We start from the raw sequence: 21,039 nt of genomic DNA, 5'->3' as shown, positions 1-21,039 counted from the left end.
AATAACAATAAATTTATTATTTCATTCTTACATATTTGTCATATTAATATGCATATTTAAATATTGGTACGTTAGTTTTTTATTCTAATTAATAGAATAATATATTTTAAATAATCAAATTAACAAAAAAATAGATGCTCTAAAAAAAAGAAATTTTATTGTCTTTTAGTTATGTTTTTTCTTCCTAAGTTTAAAATTTAATTAAATTAATAAAATAATATATTTGTAAAATTTAATTAATTTTACAATATAATATTTTATTGTGATAATTTTTTGTTTTAAATTAATTTTTATCGTACTATATTTTTAAATTATAACAATATTTATTTTTTATTTTTTCTTATGATGATATATTTTTATTTGAAATAAATATTATAATAAAATATTTTATGGATATTAATGGAATGTTTTTAAAATATATGAGAGCAAAATGGTTTAGAATTTTGACTCACCTCTGAAAAAAAAAAAAAACTTTAATTTGGGAGAAGCCAAAATAGGGGTAGAGCTCCCTTCCAAAATTTCTAAGTAAATAAAGAGAGGAGCTCATTTTTCCTCCCCTCCAACCAAACACACCCGATTTAGTGTTTTTTTTTTCAAAAAAAATTCAGATTCTCAACATAAAGTTAATAACTAATTTATATATATAAATTATTTAAATTCTTTTGAAGAAAAAGAATTGATTGAAAAATACTTCTTTTTAATTATTTGCATATAGAACTCTTCTTTATCCAAACCATTCATATTAAAATTGGACAAATAGTTTTTTTTTTTTGGTCAAAAAATCGGATAAATAGTTCAATGTTTTAATGTGTACCTAATCTGAAATAAAAATTACAATCTTTTAACTGTTATTTTGTCAAAGAATAAATTTTTATTTAAAAATTATTAGTTGATAATTTTAAAATTAAAATTAAAACTAATTTTCTTTAATATGTGGTGGTTAACTTAAGAAAAAAGTACGTATATTTTGAAAACAAAATATATTAAAGTCTTTCATTTAGGATTAAAATAAAGTTATCAACCAGTTCTATATTTAGCAACGTAGCAAATAATATTATATCATATTAATATTAACATCAAATATTAATTACGAGTATAATTATAACCATATGCACACTTTTATGTTTTTGACTTCCTTCATTCCTCTGTTTTCCCCCCTACTTTTTAAATCTATCCCCAATTATTTTGCCCACAAAATCTCTCCCTAATTAAATGTACTAATGGTTAAATTATTTATTAGGATTTGGAGAAAAATTGAATGATTCAGGAGTATAGCTGAAAAGATCTTATACTTCCCACAATTAATGAAAAAGGTACTGTAAAGGGACAACGGCTATAGAAAAGTGGATATGAAAGAAGAAATTGTATATGAGACAGTTTACAAACTTTTAAAGTAATTAATAATGGTTTCTTAATTAAAATGCCTACAAAATTAGCAAATGATGGGTATTAACTGGGGGCAAAAAGAGGGGGACCGAAAAATATATGTAAAACATGAATTAATTAAAGCTGTTTTACCAACAGAGATGGAGTTCAACGGCAGAGACTAGTTTCTCAAAGTGTAATGAATTAAGGTTTGAATCTTTACTGGAAAAAGTGTCTTTTTCCAACAAGAAGATATAAAAAATAAATAAATAAATAAAACGGTATATATGTGCAAGTTGGGTAAATTTTTTCCTTACAAAAACAAGAGACAATGAAAGCTATATTATTTTATGTAGAAAATTATTCTACTTTTAACGAGCAAACTTCAATTGAACATATCTCTTTATTTTTCCCCTTTGAATTATTGCCAAACTTTCCTTCTATAGTTCTATTGGTTTTATATTCTTTCATTTTTTATTTAGAGGGTAGACCTTGGCATTCTAAAATTACAAGTGGGGCTAAATCTAAAGCCTCCCATTTATAAAAGAACTTTGATGCTACTAGATTATAAAGCTATTGGTTTTACATTCTTTTATTTTTTATTTAAAGGATAGACCTTGGCATTTTAAAATTACAAGTGGGACTAAATCTAAAGCCTCCCATTTATAAAGCTATTGGTTTTATATGTTAATTAGGTAGTCGTTTTTTTTTTCTTTTGCCATTTAATTAGGCAGTCTTTTGACTCAATTTTAATTCGTTCCTGCATTATACGTAATTTTCTGATTTTATCAATGAAACTTCTTTCTTCTAGGAAAAAGAAAATAGGTCCCTTCCCTTTCTTCTTTATAAATCTGTATCGCTGAAAAGTTTGTAAAGTGAGATTTAGAAAAATGAGGCTCATAATGGTGGCTTAATAAGGCGGCTGCTACGCCAACCTTCAACTTTTGACCATTTCAATAATTTTAGGTTCAAAGCACGCGGATTTGAGTTGTCATTCAGACACATGAAAAAAAAAAAGAAAGCATCCCTCATTTTTCATTCAATTTGAATAAAATTAGTTGCATTTGACAGCTTGTTCAATTCATTTATTTCTTCTTTAATACAAATCATGGTAAAAAAAAAAAAACGTGCAAGGAATAACAAGATTGAGGGAGTTTGGCAACCCTTGTAACTTAAAAAAAAATTTCACACAATTTGAGACAACTCTTTTCATGTACTTATCTCAGACTTTGTGAAATTACTTTTAAAAAGCTAATACAAATACCTCATAAGATCAGTAATTGGTAACCTAGGATAAAAACATTCTCATCTTTTTAGGAGGATTTTGGGATACTCTTGTTTCTTTATAAAAAAAATTAAAAGTTAAATTACATTTTTTCACTATTGAAGAACATTCATGTATATTTTTACATTATTTTTTAAGTGACATGTTTGCTAATGTTGGCTGACTTAATAACAGTGATATTTTAACTCCAGTTAAATATATTTATGTGTGCTCTTGCACCCGATGAAACATTATGGTGTTTGGTGTGCATGGGATAGTATTTTATTTTATAAGTAGACTTGCGTCTTTACCCTTAAAAAATCATTAATATTTTGTATAATAAAGAGGAAGGGAATTAATATTAATATTAATATTAATATTAATATTATTTGGGAGGAAACAACCATTGGTCTCCATCAATAAATGATGTGTTAATGAAAGTAGAAGCAATAGTATCATTTAATCTCTGTACATAAGGCGCCCTCATATTCAGATCAGCCCCTGGCCCTGTGCACTTGTATTCTCCATAGAATATTGTCCTGCATCAAATTTCAATTATTATTATTGTCACTCAATATCAAATTTAATTTAATATTTATTTATAACTGTGTATGATTCTTTTCCGGGAAAAAGTGATAATTATAAAATCATCTTTACTTTCTACCTCTATATATGCATGCAAGTCGATTAAAATTATGAGGTTGAATTGCACAGAAGTCTACTAAACTTTTTGGATCATGCGCAAATAATTATCTTAATTTTTAAAACTTAAATTTCTCTGAGCTTTCAAGCATGTGTGGACAGCATCAACCCCTAAACTTTATTTTGTGTGAATATAACCCTCAAATTTTGGTTGCTATGTAGATAACCTCTCTAGATTTTAAGTTGTATGCCGATAAGTAATATACAAAATTAATTATATGGAAGCTCTCTCTATAAATATAGGTGTTTAGGGGTGTTGGCAGGGGAAAAAAAAAGGTATTTCAAAGGCTACAGAGATTGTCTATACTTATAGTTGGCAAAATAAGTAAATAAATATATGCTTATAAGGGGAAAAAAACTTAGGTCAAATTTTTATATCCATTATATCAAGTTTTTAAATCATACATGATAATTTTTTTTATGTGAATTTGTAATTAAATTCTATTAAATACTAATATTTCAAAAATAGGACACATGTTCACATATAATATAAGAAACTTTACGTAAGTATTATCCATTTATATGATCCAAAATTAGGGGATTAGGCATAATTCAATCAAGATATAATGATAAAATAAAAATAAAATTGAAGTGTCCAATTTTCATATTAATGATGTAGATGAGCAGTAAATGCATTTCGCTAGTTTTGAATAGCAAAACTTACTGATCTCTGGAAGGGTCATTGAAGTCGTTCCAACCTTCAGGGGCAATGATATCAGACATTGTCGTAAAGGCAAAAACGACACGAGAGTAAGGACGCCATGCCCGCCCTAACCATATCCTTCCATAGCCTCCTATGCTACAGTTCACAAAAGCGAAGCCCGTGTTTTCGTCGTTTGATGACCTCCCCTGAGCTGTAACGGCGCCGTTTATGAACTTTTGACCCGGGGGTACCGGGTTCGCAATTGACACTAGTTGACAATTCTGTGTAATTATTTATGCCAGAATGAATACCTCAATCACAAAATTACTTCTTTTTGCTTTTATCCCCTTCTAATCAATATCTTGTTTTACACAAGGGGGAGTTGACATTTTGACTTTGTTTAATTGGGATGGACTCAATATATCATCAAATGATTGGTTCAAGATTAGCCACGTCAATCTTGACGTAAGAGTTAAAAAACAAAAAAATAAAGTTTTTACCTACATGCTTATCAAAGATCTATTTACTCCTTCAAGACAAGGTTTTCCGGTAACACGCGTTTTTTTTTTTTTTTTAACTTCTCAATAAGGGGGTTTGTGCAGGTCATATGCACATGTCATATAATCTATTCGATCATAAACATAAGAGTTAATTGATAGCTAGGTTTATTCTAATCTTAAATGTACAACCTCAGCCTTTGTAATATTAAAGGGAGTCCTCAATAATTAAAGGGAGCATTACTTTAACATCTGTAAATCAGTTACTTAACTCTTACGTTTAGGATGGGAGAAAATAAGACAGGAGAATTTGATATTTCAAGAGATGTTAGTGAAGATTACCTCATAGAGAGACCTTGCATTGCCGAAGATGAAATCAATGGAGCCCTGGATATAGCAATCCCCAAAGTAATGGCGACCCCTATCATCATGAAGAGTATCTTGTGCTCCAAAAAACCCACATCCCCAGAACTGAGCCTGATCACCCCCTACTCTTATTGCCACTGCTTGTGCTCCTTCCACCCCAGGACCTGGAATTGGCGCCACGTTCTGCAAGTTTTTTTTTTTTTTTTTAAACCAAAGTTAAGGGCTTAACTAATTAATCAGTTATTAGGCTTCGTGAAAACAAAGGTTGTCATGGAAAGTACCATGAAGCTTATGTTTTTGGCAATGAAGTTGGAGGCGAAGACTTGGACGGAGCCACTATAGAATGTGCCGTTTGCTGACTTGGCTGTGTCGTTCCATGCAATTGCCGTTGAAGTGTAGCCTTGTCCTTCAAATGTGATGTTTGGTTTGCTTCTTGGCACCATCACTTTCTCACTATTCAAAACATATAAACATTAATATATTAATACGTATATTGATTAGTTGGGCAAGTAAAGATAATCTTGTTGAACAAACTTACTAATAAAGGCCACTATTAATCCATATGACGTTTCTTTTATCGCTGAAATCTGGGACAGCATTTACAGCTGCTTGCACGGTGGTGAAATTGCAGCACCCTCGTCGATCCACACACAGATACGTCGTCGTATTGGTATTCGGCGGCGGAATTCCCGGTGGAAAATCATCACATATGTTGCCAGTTATCTCACCGCTGCTGCTATTATCAGGTCGTTTCTTGTGGGAATGATGGTGGTGGTGGTGGTGGTGGTGGTGACCACGATTTAAAGAGAAAGACGACCATAACTCACCCAGAAACGATTGCTCGTTTTGATTAGTCTCATGTACGACAATAAAATATGCAAAAACAGCAATAATAGGAATCACCAACTCAGCTATGGAGTTTCTATGCAGAAACATTTTCTAAGTCTATAGATGAGGATGAAGATGAATGAAGTTGAGAAATTATATGTGTGTGTGTATATATATGAGTCTGAGAGAGAGCAAGTGGTATATGAACTTGAAGTGAAAGGGTTGATGGCATGTCTTGCAAAGGACATGACTAGTATTGTAACTTTAAAGCATTTATATACGTTTATTCATTTGCATTTGTTATTTTCTCCAATCCATACATATAAATGATTAAACTAGCTTTTCTGGGTTTGAGACATATGAAGTACTTAACATGTACCGTATGTATTAGCCTATGAATGAAATGTTTTCATAATGGGTAGTTGGTAGTTAGTTACTTCAAAGTTATCTGTATATCCTAGTCCTTTTTCAATAAGAAAACATTATATGTTCTTTTCCTGTAAAAAGTAGGTGGTATTTCTCTAAACAATCATAACTATAGCAAATACCTGACCTTGTCAAAAATAATAAATTAAAACTTTAAATCTAGACTATCTTTATCTAAATATACATGAGTAACATAACCTCTAGAAATTTAGGTTTTGTGTAAATAGTCTTCTTGACATTTTAAACTTTACAATCAGCCTTCATCAATTTTTACATATATCTGTTACTTCACTAAAATAATATAATATGATAGGAGTATCCATACAAAACTAAAAGTTTGAAGGAGTTAATTGCCAAAAAAAAAAGAAAGAAAGAAAGAAAACGAAAGTTAAATGGGATATTTACCCAATAACAAAGTATTATGCTTTTTTTTTTCAGTGAATAATAACATATTATGCTTTGCTAGTAAAATAACAGAATAATTTATGGTAAGTGGTTAACTGCACAGACTTAAAAATATATGAATTTTTTTGTCAAGTTTTAAGTATTATGATGATTATTTTTATACGGGACAAAGTTGAGAGGAGTTTGGTATAATTTAGCCTCCAATTTAGGCAGTACAAAGCTCAACATTGTGATAGGCACAGAAATAAAATCAGCACTAAACTTATTATTATAGCCTATGCACAGATAAAGAGAGAACAGAGAGCCTAATTCAAGTAAATCATGTAGCATGCCTCCAAAAGTTGAAACAAAATCCTCATTGCCCAGTTATATAGACCCTCCATTGCTTGTAGGAAATTCAGTTACATAGACGACGAACTTTAGTCTAACCTTTGGAGAATCAAGCTTCCTTTTAAATTCATTTTTCTCTGTTGGGAATTTCTGAATAAGGCTCTGCCTTCTCATGATGGTCTTACTAAGCATAATTCATCTAACAGTAATTTATGCCTTTGGATGTCCTAAATATGAATCTTCAGAGCACATCTTCACTTGTGATTATGTTAAGGCAATCTGGCCTGGTACACTTTCTATCAAATCTATTGTTATAGCTAATCAAGCTTTTTATTTTATTTTATTTTAAAGAAGTGGGTATTTAATTTGATTAGAGATTACAATCAAGACTTCAATAAGCACATAGTCTGAGCATTTATCATCATCCTTAGCCCTTAAAGGAAAAAAACAGTACGAAGCTATATACATGCTTAGCCCTTTTCTAAGTTTCGATTTGGAAAAAAAAAAAAAAACTGAAAGCAACTTATAAACGAAAACAGAGGGAGTATTCCCTTAAACGCACAGGAAGATTGCCAATTTGAAGTTTTCTGGTCAATCAGGAATAGGAGGAAAAGGGGTAAAAAAAACCTTAATGTTTAATCTTTATCAAATGAGGTTCTATAATCATAGAAAAGATCAACTTCCAAAAGCCAATAGAGTTGCAAACCTCCATATTCTTTGTTGCATGCTTTCGATCTTCACTCTCATGGTTTGTAAGCTTCATCTCCAGCTAGCTATAATGCAGGAGGTCTGATTCTTCGTCTTCGTCTGCTTCAGAATTATTTGGTAAATGGAAGCACGTTATGGAAGAGATTTGCAGATTCATTGCTTGTGCAAAGAGCGTAGATGATGCTGGTAGAGAGATCCTGATTCAGATGTGCTACCAGCAATGATGTGTTACTGTACTAATTCATTTAGGGCAAAAAAATTATTTGAAAAGAGTATTTAGTAGGCAATAGAATTCGAAACAGATGAAAAAGGACACTAACCCTATTGCATTAAGCAAAACCAGTGAGATTCAGATTACTTTACTCTGTGCTAGATATATACTTTCATTCTAATTTGCTTACAGCAAGACCAGACTTTAAGCTCTATCCTTCGCATATAGATTTTATGGTATACATATTGATGATTAACTTGGCAACTACACATACTTACAACCCGAATCTATATTAACCAATAACTCATGAGTTTGCATATTTGTTCAGATATATTCTATTTCATATCATGTGTATATTCAAAAGCATCCCGAAGTAAAACCAACCACATTGCATTTGAAATGATGGAATCTGATTTCTTATCGCATTCTCAAAGGAATCAATCAATCCACTGCCAATGCTTCCATCACATATGCTAATGAATGTTCCCTACTCAAGAATATATAGCAAAGGGTGATTAAAAAAAATATAAAGACGCACTTAACAAACGAAGAATCTAGATTACTTGGAAATATATGCAATACGTGTTCAAACTATGTACCCAAACTGGACAGAAGTTAAAGTATTTTTCCTTCATATCTATATGAAGCAGGTCAAGCTAACATCCCTTCTACACCATCAGAGTCAGGATTAGTGCAGAACAGACAAAACGAGTCATACACATCAAGGAATGTGCAAACAACGAAGTCAAAACACTATCTCCGCTTCTCCATTAACAAACCTCGCCAAGGACTTCAATACATCCTTCCAGTACACCCCAAAGAGCCACAATAGCAATCCTTCTTCTTTATATTGCCATCAGAATCGAAGATTTGATCTTTAGAGTAATTGTAATCATAAGTCAGCTCTTTTAACGGAGAAATGTTCTCAGCAGCAAACAGCATTATGTGAGGAATCTTGCGGTCACCATGATCATACAGAACATTTTGTGCATACATGTTAGGGGCGCAACTGTGGTTGAAAAATCTGCCCAAATTACCATACCTAGCTGCATCAATGGTAAAACCACCACCATCCCTAGAGACTTCAGGCATGAAGACTCCATCAGAAAGTATACCATTACTGATCAAATTATTACCTATATCAAAGAGATACTCATCATGACCAGTTCTTTGTTCAGCTTCCTTGTCTTCAAGCAACTCTCCTATGTATTCGCATACAAAACTGCCAGAAGGAATGGAGCGTAGAGATCTCACACCCCATCCCCTTTTGTCAGTTTTATAAACTTCAAGCGGGAATTTTATTCCACGTTGGCTGACTCTGTTATAGCAATCTGGAGGGCATTTGCAAGAAGGGCCACACTCATACACCAGAGGCTTTACTTCTACAATACACCCTGTGTGATTGAATGGGATTCCTCCATTTTTAACAGCACAAGAACATCTTGTCGGGTCAGAGCATCTGTCCGTACAGTTACATCCCTTAGCAGGCGTCGGATGCAACCAATCAGGATAGATCATCCTAGTGATATATTCAAATGGTGGTGGTCTTTCATCATCTATGGTATTTACAGCACGAATTGGCAGTCCCTCCTTACCATGTGAGATGTCAATGACACATAAACCCTTCCTTAATGTGAACTTTTTGGAATTCTTCAGTTCAATCCAAGGAAGCTCTGGTTGGTTTGGGATTCTTTGCAGCTGAAACTTGAAAACCATCTTGCCATGTGGCCCCCTTTCTTGCCAATATGTCTCAACTTCATACAACCCATCATACACATATCTCTTACGACTTTCATCTCCAAAGAAAGCACCACGGGTCACCCTGACAGGATTTTTTTCCTTGCTACTGTTCTTCAAAGCAAGATTCCCCCGCTCAAGCTTCTGGTCTTCAGGCTTTTTCTTGCTGTGCATCACATTCCCCCCATGCCCCGAATAAATCAAGACACCTGAATTATCCAACTCATCGTCGTACCCCCCAGATGCAACAATACTAGCAGCAAGGAGCACACCATTGTGCATTCCATAGTCTATGCCAGCCTGTAAATTGCGATGAAGACTGACGAGATTAAGCTCCACTCTGTAGTCGAACTCATCACCTATTTCAACCCCAGGGACAGAACCAAAGATCAGCCTGCCAGCATTAACATATTTGCCTTCCTTTTTAAGAATCTTAGCTGCCTCTAAATCGATCCTCCTACGAATCTTTCCTTGGCCTTTGAACTTTGCTTCTTCTTCTTGCAACAATTTTCTACAAACTGCTTGGAACCAGCGCATTATCTCCCTTACAGTATTTCGGGAGTAACTGTGGTCACTGCTCAAATTACCACGACGCAGAAGTGGAACATTTACATTATAGACATCAGAACATTTTCCATCCATACCTCCAGAAGAAGCATTTCCTTCTGTCTTTTTCACAAGCATCATCCCGGAATGATTCAGAGACTTTCTAGGCGTCATCACAGCTTTAGACCCATCACCTTGTGCAAGGCAATTAAATTTTCTCTTCATTTCTTCAGCACCACCGCCCAAATGTCCGTCCATGAGCTTGTCCTCGCAAACACCCTTACTCCGACTCAGAAAATTAGGTCCGCATAAAGCAGGGTAGTCTCTAATGGCTGAAACTTTTCTTGCTGGAAACCTTCTTGCCCCAGCCTTCTGCAAATAATCACCCGAACTAGCAGTAACTTTAGGAGTGACACGGCCTGTTGATGTAGTCCGACCAATCCCAGGCGGGTAATCACGTATTGCAGATGGCTTCGTAAGCATTTTTTCTTCATCCTGACAATCAAGAACTGATGTCGATGCAGCCATTGGAAGTGTCTTGTGACTTTTGAACAAGAAGCTCCACTAACCAAAACACCAAATTCACAACCTCCCTGCCTTTCAGTCTGCCTCCGTATACAAGAACCTGTGCAAGCAAATCAGCAATGGTTGAAAGCGGAAAAGAGCAAAGCAAAACACTAAAAATAGAGAAAACGAAGATCCGTTCATCATTTCGACAGCATAAAAGAGCTAAGAAAAACACTAAAAGTAGAGAAAACGAAGAGCCATTCATCATTTCGACATTTGGATAAAGGCATTTTTCATTTCAAAGAGAGTTCAAATATGATACTGGAATTTCCGAGCAATGCAATAAAGGAAAAGAAAGAATAGCGAAGAAAAGTGGAAGCTCAGGGGAGAAGAAGAGTCACCTGAAAGGCTGGAACATTCAGTGTAAAGAGCGTGATTATGGCTTGAAATGAAGTGGAGGGCCGTTGGCTTGGGAGTGAAGACTGAAGTAAGCGCAGAAAATGACGAGCATGAATGTGAGTGGGTGCCTCCAGCGGTTATTATCATTATTATTATTATTATTGACGAGCATGCCTCCAGTGATTTTATAATAATAATAATAATAATAATATACTCTCCTTCTGCTCTTATGCCTCTTTTAAATAATCCGTGGAATTAAGAAAATACTAGTTGAGATGATTATTTTTATTTAATATATATACATACACATATAATTTATGACACTTTTTTTAAAAAAAGGGTAGAATTTAGGTGCATTTACTTATATTTATTACATCTCATTTTTCAATAAAAAATTTCCATGTATGATTCTTGTTATTAGTAATGGTTTAATTTCTGGTAAAAAAAAGAAGTAATGGTTTAATAGAATTGCGACATTTTATCCCTTTGAAGTTATTTTATTTAAAAAAATCTATGTGCTAAGATTTGATCACAGAATTAGATTATAAAGCCATTGCCACAATTTTTTTTTATTTACAAATAAAATTGAACCTACCATCCCTCACATAAAGAGTTTTTATATTAGTAGATTATAAAGTTATTGGGAAATTTTTACCTTTTGGGTTGATAAACAAAGAAACTGTCCACAGGAAGGCAATTGTTGATAGAATGTTTAGAGTAAGAAATTTCTATGAATTAAATATTTTTGAAAATCTCATAGAGAATAAAATTAATTCTCTAATTTAGTGGCAGATCTTACAATATATATTATTGTTATTATTTTCTTAATTCCCTTATCCCCAATGAATTTTTTGGAGTATAATTCCAAAATAAACTTGAAGATATAGAAAGTTTATTGTATTTAAAACTACCAATATATAGGGAATAATCACCTAATAATAATCAGGAAAATTTTCTCAGCATCACAGGGTATTTATTTGACCCCCTAATTTTATCTTCTTCTTTTTTTATCTATTTTTTATTTTTATTTAAATTATTTGGACAAAATACGGTGGCCACTAGCCAGTGTCCGCGAATATAATTACAGAGAAAATATAGGGGGAGGATAATAAGAAATTGAGATTTGAGAGGATGTCACAAATAAAAAATATATATCTCTACTTCAATAATCCGAATTTTTTAAAAATAAAATTCAAAATTTTTTAAGCAAAAAAAATTGAAATCGAAAACTTTGTGAAAATAAATTCTAGTCCAGCCTTTAGTAATTTAGTTACATAATTAGTACTTATTTATAAATTAAAATAAACCACTTAAAATTCAAAAATGAAAATATCGTAGGAAAAAGAAGAAGACAAAATATATTAGGATAAATTAATTTCTTATTTTTAGGTGGAGGGGAGTCAAGGCTAACCCAAACCGAAAACACAACCGAACTTTTGGATACGGTTTTCATCTGATAAATATTTGATGTTCAGTTTTCTGTTGGTTCATTAAAAGCATTCTGATTAAACATCCAACAATCATACTTTTACTTAAGGGTTAATATAATACTCCTCCAGTTTTTAATTTAAGACCTATTTAACTAATTTAATTATATTAAGAAAATTAGGTAAATTAGTTAATTATAAGAAATATGACATGTTTTTCCTAAAGCGTCATAATCATCTTTCTTAATATCTTTCCTTCCTCACTTACTTGATTATGGTTGAGGAAGTATCCATAAGAGTAATTTAAAAAAATTGATAAATATGATAAATATGTCTTATATTTATGACCAAAATTAACATAACAATTAGATTCTATATTAAGGACCGAACGAGTATAATTTTTTCTCTATTAAATTTGTCTTTATTTTAGTTTTGGTTCCTTAAGTTTCAAACCATAGGTTTTTTATCTTTCAAGTTTTTTTTTATTTAAAATATTAGTCCTTATAATTTAATAAAGATTTAGACTATTTTGTCTCTCGAGAGATCAAAACTTATAGCTTGAAACTTAAAAGACTAAAATCAAAATAAGAGCAAAAGGAACCAAAAATTGTATTAACCATTTATTTGTGGGGGAAAAAAAGTCCCGTTGTATTTTTGAGAAGCAAATCATACTTTACGAAAAAATTACGAAAAAAAATTGAGAGTGGAAAAAGGGAAAGATGTCTTTTGTCCCGGTCCAAAAGAAAAATTTCAATAAAATGATAGTTTAATTCGCAAAACTCTAAATGATCATCTGAATTGCAAAATTTCAAATTAGTCTTAATAATTAAATTAGAATTTTGAAATATTAGTGAATTTACAATGTTGTCTTAAATTTATTTATTTTTTTTGGAAAAAACCCTCAAGTCACCTTCACTGGCCAATCGGCCACAAGCACTGGAAGTCAAGTGGCCAGAAACTCTGGTGGCTAATCGACGATTGTTCACTGGAGCTCTAACAACCGGTAATTATTATTTGGGATTTTTTTCAACTTTTACAATGTGATTAACAACTTTTATAATAATATTTGTAACTCCATTAATACCATTAGCCAACATGTTTTCCAGTTTATTAAATTGGGGTTTTTTAAACATTTGTAATGTGATTAACAAATTTTGTAATAATATTCATGACTTTATCAACGTCATTAATCACAATGTTTTAAGGTTTTTGAGCTTGGATTTTCTTTCAACATTTATAACGTGATTATTATTAAAAAATTTTATAACGATATTCACAATTCTATTAGAATCATTAGCCACTTTACATGATAAGTTTTTAAACTTGAAGAAATTAGGGGAATATAAACCATGTTAAGCTCTTATACACTTGATATGCATTTATTTATTAAATTAAAATATTTACGATTAAATTAATAATATTAATTTAAAAACCTATCACATAAAGTGGTTCATAGCATTAATAAAGTTCTGAATATTGTTATAAGAGTTGTCAATAATGTTATGAAGGTTGAAAAAATCTCAGTTTAAAAACCTATAAAAAGCATGGTTAATGACATTAATGAAATTGTAAATATTATTATAAGAGTTGTTAATCATGTTATGAATGTTAAAAAAAAATCCCAATTTAATAACCTTAAAAATATATAGTTAATCGCGTTAATAAAATTATGAATATTATTACAAAAATTGTTAATCGCGTTAGCATGTTGCTCGAGCTTCAGACCTTCAGTGACTGACAACCACTTGAACTCTGATGGTAGTTGCCAATGCTGGAACTCGAGTGGCTGGCTGCTCGGTGAGTATGGCTTAGCCTTTAAAAAAGGCAACATTATAAATTCAACAACATTTTAATATTTCAATTTAGTCATTATGACTTATTTGAAATTTTGCAAGTTCATATAACTATTTAGGGTTTTACAAATATAGCCATTATTTGATTGGAATTTACCCAAAAACTTATGCTTGTGTCTCTCCCCCACACATTACATTTTAGCTTCTTGAAAACATGGCTTGTCCTACAACGCTCCAGCAGTTGGCTAGCTGATGAGTGTGGTTTAAGCATTTAAGAAAAAAATTAAAAGGTATATTATAAATTTATCAACATTTCAAAATTTTAATTTAGTCATTATGACTGATTGGGAATTTTGCAAATTGTGATTACTGAGGCTTTACAAATTCAACTATCATTTTATTGAAAATTTTCCAAAAACCTGTGTTTATGTCTCTGCCCCACACACATTAAAACATGGTTTGTTCTACAACGGCCATAATAGATGATTGGATCAGTAGTTCCATAATTTGGCATCTAATTTGGTTTGTTTGAATCCATATTATTAAAATTTATAACTTTTTCCAAATGTTGCAAAGAAATTAACAGTTATATTGATTAACTTGCTAGTTATGCTCATAATATGCGTACAAATTACTATATTTATATATGAGCATTCTTATTATTATAGGAATGGTTAATATAATTTTTAGTTCCTCAAGTTTCAAACCATAGGTTTTGCTCCCTCACAGGATAAAATGTCTAAATTTTTATTGAATTACAGGGACTAATGTTTTAAAGAAAACAAAAAAAAAACTTAAAAGACTAAAACTTATTGTTTAAAATTTAAAAGACTAAGATTATATGAAGAATATGATCATACTATTGGTAATGTCATCACCATTGCAATGACGGAGAAAAAGTTATCTTTGGTATCACATATAAAATAGTAAGCCGAATTGCTTAATCAAAATATTCACAATTCACTCAACCTTGGATCACGACTTTGAACTGGTATCATTAATTAGGAAGTCAAATCAATTTTATGGAGCCTCCAAATCAAGAGAACTAGAAACAGAAGAAAAAAGACATTAATCCTGTTTTGGGTCCATGAGTAATATAAAATTTTATACATATTAGCTTGGGAATTATATTCTTAGAAACAAGGAACAAAAAAAAAAAAAAACAGATCAGACACTAAACCAGTTGAAGTAGTGGTTCAAGGATCAGTTGGTCTAACTGGAGTCAACTCGGGATCAAACCGATCATATTAAAATAATATAATTTAATTGAAATAACAACATACAACAACATTAATATTCACTAATAATAAAATATAAGAAAATATAACAATAATTTGATTGTAACAATAACAATGTTCAACAACATTGAGAATTTTGATCTTTACGATTCATCAATAACTAAAATTAATAATCATTAATAACAAAAGCATTGCTAAAATTCATTCAAATCTATATTGACTAAAATATTAAGAGCTGAATGAAAAAAAATAAAACCAATAGCAACATAATCATTCAAATTGGTTCACACCGGTTTTTATCAGTTTACCCTGATTTGACCGGTTCGATACAGTTCAACTCCTAATCAGTTCCATGCCTAAACCAAGCCACTGGGTGGTTGTTGTTCAGTTAAACTGGCCGGTTCAATCTGCTCTTTCGTTCCTTGCTTAGAACAAAATTAGTATCAGTAACACGAGTTTGCGGATTCGCCCAGATCAATTCTATCTCATAACGTGTAATATTTTTCTCAAAAGATTACGAAAGTAAAACTAGTAAAAGCTGTAACACCTTGCATTCGACATGATGGATAAGGAATCAATCAATCCACAGAAAATGTTTCCATCACCTAAGCCATGAATGTTCCCTCCCTATCAAGAACGCGTGTAGCAAAGGGAAGTAAAACATATAAAAACACTATATCACCAGAGCCAGGATAGAAGGACACTCTTACCAACTGAAGGATCTAGATTACTTGGCAAAATATACATTAAGTGTTCAAACTGCATACCAAAACTAAACTGACTGAAGTTAAAAGTGTTTTTCCTTCACATCTACATGAGGCAGATCAAGCTGACGTGCCTTCCACACCATCAGAGTCAGGATTAGTGCAGAACAAAAAAAACAAGTCATACACATCAAGGAATGTGTAAAGAAAAAAATCAAGATCTTCTCCATTAACAAACCTCCAAGGTGCTCAATACATCCTTCCAGTACAACCCACGGAGCCACAAAAGCAATCCTTCTTCTTTATGTTGCCATCCGAATCGAGGATTAGATCTTTTGAGTAATTGTAATCATAAGTCAGCTCTTTTAATGGAGGAATGTTCTCAGCAGCAAACAGCATTATGTGGGGAATCCTGCAGTCGCCATGATCAAAAAGAACATTTTGTGCATACATATTGGGGGCGCAACTATGGTTGAAAAATCTGCCCAGATTACCACACCGAGCTGCATCAATGGTGAAGCCGCTGCCATCCTCAGAGACTGCAGGCATGGAGACTCCATCAGAAAGTATACCGTTATTGATCAAGTTTCTACCTATATCAAAAAGATACTCATCATGACCAGTTCTTTGTTCAGCTACCTTGTCTTCAAGCAACTCTCCTATGTATTCGCATACAAAACTGCCAGAAGGAATGGAGCGTAGAGATCTCACACCCCATCCCCTTTTGTCAGTTTTATAAATTTCAAGTGGCAATTTTATTCCACGTTGGCTGACTCTGTTATAGCAATCTGGAGGGCATTTGCAAGAAGGGCCACACTCATACACCAGAGGCTTTACTTCTACAATACAACCTGTGTGATTGAATGGGATTCCTCCATTTTTAACAGCACAAGAACATCTTGTCGGGTCAGAGCATCTGTCTGTACAGTTACATCCCTTAGCAGGTGTCAGATGCAACCAATTAGGATAGATCATCCGAGTAATATATTCAAATGATGGAGGTTTTTCATTATCTATGGTATTCACAGCACGAATTGGTAATTCCTCTTTACCATGTGAGATGTCAACAGCACACTGGCCTTTCTTTAATGTGAACATGTTGGATTTCTTCAGTTCAATCCAAGGAAGCTCTGGTTGATTTGGGATTCTTCGCAGCTGAAACTTGAAAACCATCTTGCCATGTGGCCCCATTTCTTGCCAATATGCCTCGACTTCATACAATCCATCATACACAAATCTCCTATGATTTCCGTCTTCAAAGAAAGCACCACGTATCACTCTAACAGGGTTCTTTTTCTTGCTACTGTTCTTCAAAGCAAGATTACCCCTCTCAAGCTTCTGGTCTTCAGGTTGTTTCTTACTGCACATCACATTCCCTCCTTGCCCTGAATAAATCAAAACACCTGAGTTATCCAACTCGTCATGGTATCCCCCAGATGCAACAATACTAGTTGCAAGGTGCTCACCGTTGATCTTCGCAAAATCTATGCCAGCTTGTGTTTGGCGATGGAGACCAACAATATTAAGCTCCACCCTATAATCAAATTCGTCACCTACTTCAACCCCAGGGACAGGACCAAAGATCTGCTTGCCTGCATTCACATATTTTCCTTCATATCTGAGGATCTTTGCTGCATCTGAATCAACCCTCTTACGAACTTTTGCTTGGCCTTTTGACTCTGCTTCTAGTTTTTGCAACAATTTCCTACAAAGAGCTTGAAACAAGCGCAGTGTCTCTCTTACAGTATTTCGTGTCACAGTTGCGTCATTGTTGCGAATACTCAAATTACGACGATGCAGAAGTGGAACATTTACACCATATGATCTATGGCCATCAGAAAATTTTCTACCATAATTGTTATCAAGACAATTTTTTCCTAAAACCGCAAGTGTAGCCATACCACCAGGAGCAGCATGTCCTTCTTTCTTTTTCAAAACCTTTATCTTGGAATGATTCAGAGAGTCTTTAGTCCTCAACACAGCTTTAGACCCATCACCCCCTGTGAGGCAATCAAGTTTTCTCTTCTTTTCTTCTGTAGCACCACTCAAATGCCTGTCCATGAGCTTGCCCTTGGAAACATCGCCCTTACTCAGACTCAGAGAATTAGGTCCACAAAATGGAGGATAGTCTCTAATGGCTGAAATAAATCTTCTAGTTGCAGCGTTCTGTGAATAATCACTCGAACTGGCCGTTTTCACATATGGAGACAATTCAGGACCCATCGACATTTTCTCAGTTGTCTCAATAGGAGTTGAACTCAAGAACTTAGAGTATCGAGGATTAACTTCACCATCCTTCTCAAAAAGTACAACCTTTGCAGTACCTTCTCTAGGAGTAACATGGATTCTTGCTGTATTCCGTCCTATCCCAGGTGGGTAATCACGAATTGCAAATGGCTTCCTAACCATTGTTTCTTCAGGCTATCAAAGACTGACGTAGGCACTGGAAGTACAACTTATGTCTTCTGATCTGTGAACAAGGAGCTCAAAGAATCACATCCCCGTTTCCTATCAGTCCCAACAATTTATGTCTTCTTCATAAACTAGAAACCGTCCAAGCAAATCAACAATGGAGAACCAAAAAAAAAAAAAAAACAGAGAGCAAAGCAAAAATATAAAAAACAGAAAACGAAAACCCACTCATTAAAATTTGGTGAGACAGACTCAATACTTCAATGAAGACAGTCTTCATTGAAAGAGTTGAAATGTCATACCAAAATTTCTGAGAAACCTGATTAATTTAGCAGCCCAGCAAAAGAAAACAAGAAAAACAAGGGGAAAAAGTAGTTCAAGGGGGAAGAAGGGTCACTGGAAACATTAATGCGAATATGGATATAACAGACTGCCTATTTCATGATGCACTGAAATTATGCCCTCTTAATATCTTATTCAACTTCATAATTTTTCCATCTAAAAACCCCTCTCCTAAGCCACTCAAACTTAGAACTAAGCCTTCTATCCCATAATTAAAGTTAGCGAAACCAACAAACAGTTATAAGCCCGAGCAGAGAGGTTTGTTATCTCTTTGCAAGGCTGTAGTAGAATACTAAAAGATCAAAGCTCATTCATGAATCATGGGTCTCATACGAAGCCTACGAATCAAAGGGGCAAGACAAAAATATAGCCAGACTTCAAAACTATGTGTAACAGTGCCACCGACACCAAAACAAACTTCAGAAAACAATCAGCCTGAAAGAGAAGGGGCAGGGTTCAACAAAATTTAGAATAGGAACAAAAAAGGATTACCGGAAACTTAAAAGGCAGAAACCACAACAACGAAGAACCCAGGAATTCCTAAAATCTGGAGATGCAGAGGGGGGTGTGAAAGATTTCGGTTTTGGTTTTTCTAGAGTATCTTTCCGGACTAGCTTGATCAGAAGCACGTAATGTGGCCTATATGTGAGAGAAGGCTTTCTAGCCAGTACTTTGAACTTCCATCGATGACTCCATAACCAACTCGGAATGGCTATCAAGGCTTAATGTAGCCATTGGAAGTACCATTTATGTCTTCCGTGTGAACAAGAAACTCTAAGAATCACAATACGAACTTCAAAAACTGATTTCTTAACAGTCCGTACAGTCCGTGTCTTCTCTGCAACCAAGAAACCCCCCAAGCAAGTCAACAATGGGAAACAAGAAAGCATAAAAGAACTAAAAGAAATACCAAAAATAGAAAAAAGAAGAACCATTTATCAAAGTTAACTAAAAACGGACTCAACATTTCTATAAAAAACATGATGCATTTAACGAAAGTTGAAATATCACACTGAAAATTTCAAGCAACCCAATTGATTTAGGGAACACGCAAAAAGAAAAGAAAGAAAAGCGAAAAATGGGTGATCAAGAGGAGGACGAGGAGGAGGACGAAGAAGAAGAAGAAGAGTCACCCGAAGCATTCAACGAGAAATGCAGAGTAAGATGGCGGTTGCAGTGCAGGGTGACGGAGAAGCAGACGACGACAAACAAGCAGCATGAAATGTGAATGCATTTTTTTTATTCTATTTTTATATGTTGGCAAAATAAAAAAGTCTTTTCCATAATAAATAATAAAATAACAATAAATTCATAACTGGGTTATATATATAAAACTGAGTATATATATAAAATATAACCTTGAAACGTTTTTGCTAGACACACACACACACACACCCCACGTGGACACGTAAGTTATAACTGTAATTAGATCCTTGAGTCGTGCCAATATTTCATATATTTAGCCTTAATTACGACAATTTTTTTCAGAAAAATTATAGTATTAGAAAATAAAAAATGGGTAATATTTATAAAAAATTTTAAAAAACCTCTTGAATTTCAAAATTATAAGTCAATTTTGTTCACTATAATTTAGTAGCAATTTAGAAAAATAAATAACAACATATTTTTGTAATAATTTTTAATTTGAGATTTTAAATTTAAAAGTTTCTTTTTATTTTTCCTATTTAAAATGTAAAGCATCCTGTCTCTTTCATATTTTATCTTTCTCTAACTATTGAATGTTGAAATTGAATTGAAATTTTAAAAGTTCTTTACTTATTTGGGTTTAAGAAACATTAATAATATTCTTATTCTTATCCCTTCATTAATTAATCACATCCTCATCAATTTATCAATTTATTACTATTTTTTCTAATTATGTTCTTATCAGTCCATTAATGATATGGCTATATATGGGTCTAAATTCAGCCTGTACTGTGAAAGAGTTTATACTTTTCTTTCTTTTGGATCAAAGTCTACACTTTTCTTTTTATTACTAATTACTAATATGCCATATGCATCTTCTTTTACCTTTTATATATATTTTTTCTAATAATAGAAAGAGCGGTGGGGACCAAATCAAAATTTGAATAGAGGAAGGAAGAAAGAAAGTGAATGAGAACAAAAGAGAGGGGAGAGAAAATATAAAAAGAAATAACTTTAAAATAAAGATTTGTTTTGTGCTATAA

General features: G+C 33.0%; 3 protein-coding genes across 3 annotated transcripts; all 3 read right to left on the bottom strand.

Annotated features, from left to right (window-relative positions):
- Window positions 1-3,014: 3,014 nt before the first annotated feature.
- LOC114744504 (probable pectinesterase 8) lies at window positions 3,015-5,773 on the bottom strand. Its single transcript, XM_028932681.1, has 5 exons — window positions 5,376-5,773; window positions 5,119-5,290; window positions 4,814-5,020; window positions 3,996-4,255; window positions 3,015-3,168 (listed from the first exon to the last, which is right to left on the bottom strand). Exons 1-5 carry the CDS (start codon window positions 5,771-5,773, stop codon window positions 3,015-3,017), a joined length of 1,191 nt encoding a protein of 396 aa, XP_028788514.1.
- Window positions 5,774-8,537: 2,764 nt separating this feature from the next.
- LOC114744495 (histone-lysine N-methyltransferase, H3 lysine-9 specific SUVH6-like) lies at window positions 8,538-10,556 on the bottom strand. Its single transcript, XM_028932672.1, has one exon. The coding sequence runs from the start codon at window positions 10,554-10,556 to the stop codon at window positions 8,538-8,540; it is 2,019 nt and encodes a 672-aa protein (XP_028788505.1).
- Window positions 10,557-16,345: 5,789 nt separating this feature from the next.
- LOC114744484 (histone-lysine N-methyltransferase, H3 lysine-9 specific SUVH6-like) lies at window positions 16,346-18,505 on the bottom strand. The gene is made up of 2 exons (XM_028932660.1): window positions 16,690-18,505; window positions 16,346-16,635 (listed from the first exon to the last, which is right to left on the bottom strand). The coding sequence occupies exons 1-2, from the start codon at window positions 18,503-18,505 to the stop codon at window positions 16,346-16,348; spliced, it is 2,106 nt and encodes a 701-aa protein (XP_028788493.1).
- Window positions 18,506-21,039: the final 2,534 nt, after the last annotated feature.

Source organism: Neltuma alba, unplaced genomic scaffold (assembly GCF_004799145.2).
Source record: "Neltuma alba isolate B1F8T4 unplaced genomic scaffold, ASM479914v2 tig00000710_pilon, whole genome shotgun sequence".
NCBI lineage: Eukaryota > Viridiplantae > Streptophyta > Magnoliopsida > Fabales > Fabaceae > Neltuma > Neltuma alba.
Note: the sequence above shows the minus strand (reverse complement) of the source record. Positions and strands in the feature narration are given on the sequence as shown.

What these genes read in the sequence shown, in the direction of transcription:
- LOC114744504 (XM_028932681.1), bottom strand. Translation starts at nt 5,773, where the DNA reads ATGTTTCTGCATAGAAACTCCATAGCTGAGTTGGTGATTCCTATTATT. An exon ending in ATTAATAGTGGCCTTTATTA is followed by an intron (nt 5,291 to 5,375) that starts GTAAGTTTGTTC and finishes TGTTTTGAATAG; the next exon opens with TGAGAAAGTGATGGTGCCAA. An exon ending in ATGCAAGGTCTCTCTATGAG is followed by an intron (nt 4,256 to 4,813) that starts GTAATCTTCACT and finishes ATAATTACACAG; the next exon opens with AATTGTCAACTAGTGTCAAT.
- LOC114744495 (XM_028932672.1), bottom strand. Translation starts at nt 10,556, where the DNA reads ATGGCTGCATCGACATCAGTTCTTGATTGTCAGGATGAAGAAAAAATG.
- LOC114744484 (XM_028932660.1), bottom strand. Translation starts at nt 18,505, where the DNA reads ATGGTTAGGAAGCCATTTGCAATTCGTGATTACCCACCTGGGATAGGA. An exon ending in TGAGTATCTTTTTGATATAG is followed by an intron (nt 16,636 to 16,689) that starts GTAGAAACTTGA and finishes CCATGCCTGCAG; the next exon opens with TCTCTGAGGATGGCAGCGGC.